General features: G+C 34.4%; 1 protein-coding gene across 5 annotated transcripts; it reads left to right on the top strand.

Moving 5' to 3' along the window:
- LOC107644165 (uncharacterized) lies at positions 1–5,727 on the top strand. Of its 5 annotated transcripts, none has more exons than XM_088487937.1 (4): positions 1–237; positions 326–1,870; positions 2,929–3,121; positions 3,226–3,664. In XM_088487937.1, the coding sequence occupies exon 2, from the start codon at positions 365–367 to the stop codon at positions 1,859–1,861; it is 1,497 nt and encodes a 498-aa protein (XP_088344063.1). In that variant the 5' UTR covers positions 1–237; positions 326–364; the 3' UTR covers positions 1,862–1,870; positions 2,929–3,121; positions 3,226–3,664. The 5 variants fall into 5 exon arrangements, with proteins under 5 accessions (XP_088344063.1, XP_088344061.1, XP_088344062.1 ...); XM_088487935.1 differs by adding an exon at positions 5,421–5,727 and having other exon boundaries at positions 9–1,870; positions 3,226–3,358; XM_088487936.1 differs by having other exon boundaries at positions 9–1,870; positions 3,024–3,121.
- Positions 5,728–6,035: the final 308 nt, after the last annotated feature.

Below are 6,035 nucleotides of genomic sequence, written 5' to 3'. Positions count from 1 at the left end.
AAAGCAGACATTTCACATTTAAACCCTACAGCTTCCTGCCCACATCACACACCATAAACATTGCAACGTGAAAATTGTCGTCCCTCCAGAACCCCGAAGGCGCGATCCCTCTCAATTGAAACCATTTTGACTCCTACCGTTTTCGAACTAGCTTGATACTATTCTCACTCTCTCACGTGGAAGCACTCATCAACTCAGCGCATTCAATTTTACCATACTCTCACGAATCATGTTAAGGTATGCTCTTCAAATCCCAAATTCTGTTTCCCACTCTGCTCTCCGTCTTTCCTTCCCTTCAACTTCATCCCTACACTCTCACTCTCAGCCCCAATCGCTTGATGAAGCTGTTGATTCCTTCACTCGCATGCTCTCTATGCGTCGTACTCCTCCCATCATCCAATTTAACAAGATTTTGGGATCCCTTTCCAAGACGAACCATTTCCACGCTGCCGTTTCCCTTTTTCAGCAATTGCAAGGCAGAGGAATCGCTCCCGACTTATTTACTTTGAGCATCGTAATTAATTGTTGTTGCGGCATGGGTCGTATGGCGCTTGCTTTCTCTATATTGGCCAAGATTTTCAGGATGGGTTTTCAGCCTAATACCATAACGTTGAATACACTCATTAAAGGTCTCTGTCTCATTGGTAATGTTGAAAAAGCACTGCACTTTCATGACAGAGTGCTGGCTCATGGATTTCAGTTTAATCAAGTCACTTATGGGACCTTGATCAATGGCCTCTGTAAGACCGGACACACATCAGCTGCTATTCAAGTGTTGAGAAACATCCCACGGTATGGGATTGTTCCTAATGTCGTAATGTACAGCGCAATTATTGATAGTCTGTGCAAGGATACACTTGTAAGCGATGCTTTTCATTTATATTCTGAAATGCTTGCTAAGGGAATTTATCCTAATGTTATCACATACAGTTCTCTCATTTTTGGATTGTGTCTTGTGGGTCAATTTAAGGAAGCCATTGATTTGCTAAGTGATATGGTGCTTAAAAACGTTACTCCCAATGTTTATACTTACAATACTTTGATTGATGGGCTATGCAAGGAAGGAAAGATCAAAGATGCTAAGAGTGTATTGGCTGTAATGGCAAAATCTGGTGTAAAACCAGATGTAGTTACTTATACCAGCTTAATGGATGGATATTGTTTGGTTAATCAGGTGAATAAGGCAAAATATGTATTCAACACAATGGCACAAAGTAGAGTGTCACTTGATGCTCAAAGTTACACTATCATGATTAATGGCTTGTGCAAAAGTAAAATGGTCGATGAAGCCTTGAGTCTCTTTGAAGAAATGCGTCGTAAGTACTTGGTTCCAAACACTATAACCTACAGCACTCTTATTGATGGCTTGAGCAAATCAAAGAGAATCTCTTGTGCTTTGGAGCTTCTTGTCAAGATGCACGAAAGAGGTCCACCCGCTAATGTAGTCACTTACAATTCCTTGTTGGATGGGATGTTTAATATCAAACAAGTTGACAAGGCACTTATGTTATTCAAGCAAATGAAAGAGAGTGGCATTGATCCAGATATATGCACGTACAATGTACTTATTGATGGCCTATGCAAAGGTGGAAGACTTGTAGTTGCAAAAGAGATTTTTCAAGATCTTTCTGTGAAAGGCTATCCTCCAAATGTGAGGACATACACTATTATGATCAATGGGCTCTGCAGAGAGGGCTTGTTTGAAGAAGCATTGGCCCTGCTGTCGGAAATGGAACACAATGGTTGCTTACCAAATGCTGTGACTTTTGAAACTGTTATTCGTGCTTTGTTTGAAAAAGATGAGAATGACATGGCGGAGAAATTTCTTCGGGAAATGGTTGCTAGAGGCTTATTGAATTGATAAAAGAAGGTAAGATACATCAGCTCAAATTGAAAGTACATCTCATTGTTGCTGAATATGTAACATAGTTCTGTAAATTCTGTGTCTGTTGGGTCAGAGGACTTTGGCAATGCCATAACATCAATATAAATTTGCACTTTCGATTTTTGCAATTGCTATCATCCTTTTTAAGTCCACTACTTTATTGATTCTTTAGATGATATTCCTAGTTATAGCTTACAGATTTAGTGTTTAAGATCTCTTTATAGCAATCGAGTGTTCTTTACTGTTATTCTCTGAGATCATATATTTATCATGCTATAAACTAAGCAAAACTAAAAAGATTGAAAATTTTGTTTTGTTGTTTGTTCTCTGTTATTCTGTTGTGCAACTTAATTTTCCGTAACTTTGTAGGTACCAAATATATATATATATATATATCAGACTAATTCCTACTGTTTTATCATAAGCAACCATGAGCTATTGTTTATTTGATTGAATCCTCTGGGAATTGTTGTAAAAGGAAATTTAAGTAGGTAATAAGGATTTATTCTTAGGCTATATAGTTTTCACTTCCATCTTAAAAATAAACCCACCTTCTAAAATGCATGTCCCCTCTTTTCATCAACCTAAGCAACATCAAGTCAAGGTTAATATGGTTCAGTTATCTCAAAATTTTTGGCCATTTTCTTAATTAATGCTACTCAGTTGTATTGCTTGGAAATTGCTTCTGTTGAAAATATGTACACTATGAAGTACTTTTTCAGAGAGTTTTTCTGTTAATTCTTAGATAAATTACCTCGTTATTTCCTGTGTAGACATTATTCTATTGTCTCTGTTTATTAGCATTTTCAAAAAAGTTACTAGCTTGGAGTTTTGTTACGTGGTGTTTGAGATGGGAGTGTTAAAAGTGAAACAATATAGAATTCTTTGGACTTGCAGTTGATTTTATTTGGTGAATTTCTTTGCATAATTATTGCATTTATTTATTTATTTATTTTCAATCAGATATTGGACTATGATATAGTTTTATTGCTGAATATTTCATATTTATGAAACTGATTTTGATCTTGTATTGGTGTTTGCAGTTTCTCTCAATTTCTTCACGCCATTTCTGCTTCTTTTCAACTTCTCGTTAACTCCATCCACTGTTGCCATACTTCTTGGTCTGTTTCACTTCCAGGGACTCCAATTTCAGGTCTGAGCGAAGTGGACCATGACTGACCCCAGCTAATTATGCAGTGTTGGACTGTTTCTTCCATCATGGTACATCTTCGACAGGTAGCGGGTATTGTTCTGATTCTTCCATGGAGTTGTTGGTTCACCGGCAACCCCTTGTGCATTACATTCCAGAGGAAGATTCTTATTTTCGGTTGCACTTTCAGGTCCCAAATAGAAGTCCAGAGCTTCTTCTGCTGGCAGTGGAGTGGCATCAGTTCAAGTGGAGGGTGGTAGAACTGGTGCGCCAGTAACTATCCTGAAGCCACGGTGTAGCAACCCTTTTTCTCCCTTGGGCAGGTAACAGAATCATCCCCTTCCCCAATTTCAGTTTGTAAAACATTCTGTGCAATATCTGTACTGAATTGTTCTGCAATGAGCTGTTGGTTCCATTGCTTGTTTTCGTTTAGGAGTTGATTAACCCAAATTAGTTGTGAGTTAGTAGGAATTAACATCTGAGTAGATAATGCTTGTCGATTTTTTATCCAAGAGTCCTCCATTTACATATGGGTAAATACCAATCTACCATGTTATATGTATAAATTCAACTGGCTACACGTTAATCCAAACTATGTTGAAGCTCTCTAGTGTGAATTTTTCCTTTATACTTTGATTTGTATTTGGCCCCTTTCGTAATCACTTGTGAGACACTAGAATTCTTCTCAACTTATTTGGTTTCTAGTTGAACCCATACTCACTAGATTTTAAACTTCAAAAATCACTTTTCTCATGAAACTCAAACAAAAATCACTTCATCTCAAACGGATGAAATATTGCTGTTGCTATAAACTTTGCAAAGCCAATCTTTGCATTATAATTTGGTTCTTCATTTATATACTTCCATTCTAACTTTGTGTGGTGCGTGCTGCATAAAACAGTTTTTAGACTTAAGCAAACAGTACTCCAAATAATCATTTGATACTGCAAAGGGAATAATTTTGCTTTATGGTGAGAGTATATGATATACAATGTGTTTTGGATATTGCAAGTTCATCAAGAACAAGATGGCTCTGTCATCAAGAGTTGTTTGAGACTCTACAGAAGGGGGAAATTTTAATATAGTTAACCAATTCTTTGTTCATTTTCACTGACATACAAAATGGGAGCTCAAGTTGAATAGTATTTTTTATTTATTTATTTTTTTTCAGTTTTCGTTATGCAATCTACAATGCAGTTTTGTTCAGGTTTTACCATTTGTAGGCATAGGTAATTTAACTTTTGTTATGTCATTAAAAAGTTGCGATTCTACCTTGGAGCAGAAGAAAAAATGGTTAACTATATTAAAATTTTTGGTGCTGGTAATTGTTGGCGCTATAAATTGTGACCGCTAGTATATTTTATATGTAGTATTTATTATGAAATGTAACTATAAAATTTATTAATATTATATGATAATTTTTTGTGTCAATATTATATGATAATTTATTATTTATTGTTAATTTTCTAGTATTTGTTCCTGCAAGATATCATAGGTTAAGTTAATCAATTTATAAGAAGTTATTATATTGTACATGTAATAATTTTTTATATTATTGAATTTGAATTATATTGTTTATTATTGTCTTATATATTATTGAATTTGAATTAAATTAATAATAATGTCATGTGACTTTGGATATAGTCTAGTTAATACAATATAGTAGAAACAGATATTACAGTAAAAACATGAATGACTAATATATTTCTAATCATGTAAAAAAGAACACGATACTTGAGTGTTTTTCTTCTCCACCACTTCAATACATCAAATCTATTAAAATCTTTGGTTACATCATCTTCCAAATACCTATCTATCTCATTCTTATTGAGTTTACTTGGCTTTATTTTCTATGTTTGCTTCCATTTTCTCAAAGGATCTTTAATCATATCGCTATCACTTTTACTTATTTTTAAACTAAAATTTGGTGCGATATCTGAAGAAAAATTTGCATTTTGAGTGTTCGCTAATTTTGTCTCTAAATACTAATTTTCCCTGCACATATCCTTCGAATTCCTAATTTTTTTATCATCATTCAATCATAATTTTTCTCCAAATAATTTTTTTTATCACCATCATTCAACGATGGTGAACACTTTCCGGGCTCCAATAATAGTACGATAGCTCCAGCATCTTTGTACTGGTTTTGTTCTTTTCAAATTTAATACTCATGCTTTACTTCAAAATCTTTTGTTCGATAAATTTTTATTTCAGAAGTCAATTACATTATTTTTTGTCAATGTGACTTATTCAGCCATCATAACCTATTCGAATAATATACATGTTATGTAATTTTTTTTTGTCATTATAGTACTAATTCTATGTTATTATTTTTATCGTATTTGTTATGTGTATAAGGGCATTTAAGTAAATTCTTCTTCGCAGGAATTTCACATGTTTCCGTTGAGCGGTACCTCATCCCCGTGGGGATTTTGCGAGTTCCTTTAAAACTCCGGATAATCTCAATAGATATCCATGGGTTCAAGGTTTTTGGCCATCCCTATATACGACATATAATGAACTAGTGATTCAACTATTCAGATTGTTATAGAATTCATATTCAAGAATACTATCTTCTTCAATTCTGCAGAATCTATTCTGCTTTCTTTGCATAAAAAGAATGTTAATACATTGATGAAGATACTGTAATATGGCAAAATGATCAAAGAATTAAAGAATCATTGAATTGCTCTATGATAACTCTAAGTACATGCGTTTTGGTTGGACTATTAATCTAAAATAGAGCAGCAGCCAACAAAGCAAAAAAGCTTGCATTATTAATTTTGTTGCACTTGATGATTCAGTAGGGGGACCAAACATTTTAGGGTCTAACTTTACAGAAAAGCTCTGCATACAAGTGATTAGGGCTTGTAAGCATTACAAGTCAATTAACCAATACCCCCCAAAACGCGTTGCAAGTGTTACGTCCCATACACGCGCTATATAAAGATCCCGCGTATATATAACTACAAAATTTAAAAGATTTGTTTCCTTCTTCGT

Source organism: Arachis ipaensis, chromosome B5 (assembly GCF_059453495.1).
Source record: "Arachis ipaensis isolate K30076 ecotype BB chromosome B5, ASM5945349v1, whole genome shotgun sequence".
Lineage (NCBI taxonomy): Eukaryota > Viridiplantae > Streptophyta > Magnoliopsida > Fabales > Fabaceae > Arachis > Arachis ipaensis.
The sequence above is the reverse complement of the archived record's forward strand: the minus strand, read 5'-3'. Positions and strand labels throughout refer to the sequence as shown.

Bases quoted from the DNA above. Each gene is read 5' to 3' on its own strand.
- LOC107644165 (XM_088487935.1), top strand. From the start codon at position 230: ATGTTAAGGTATGCTCTTCAAATCCCAAATTCTGTTTCCCACTCTGCT.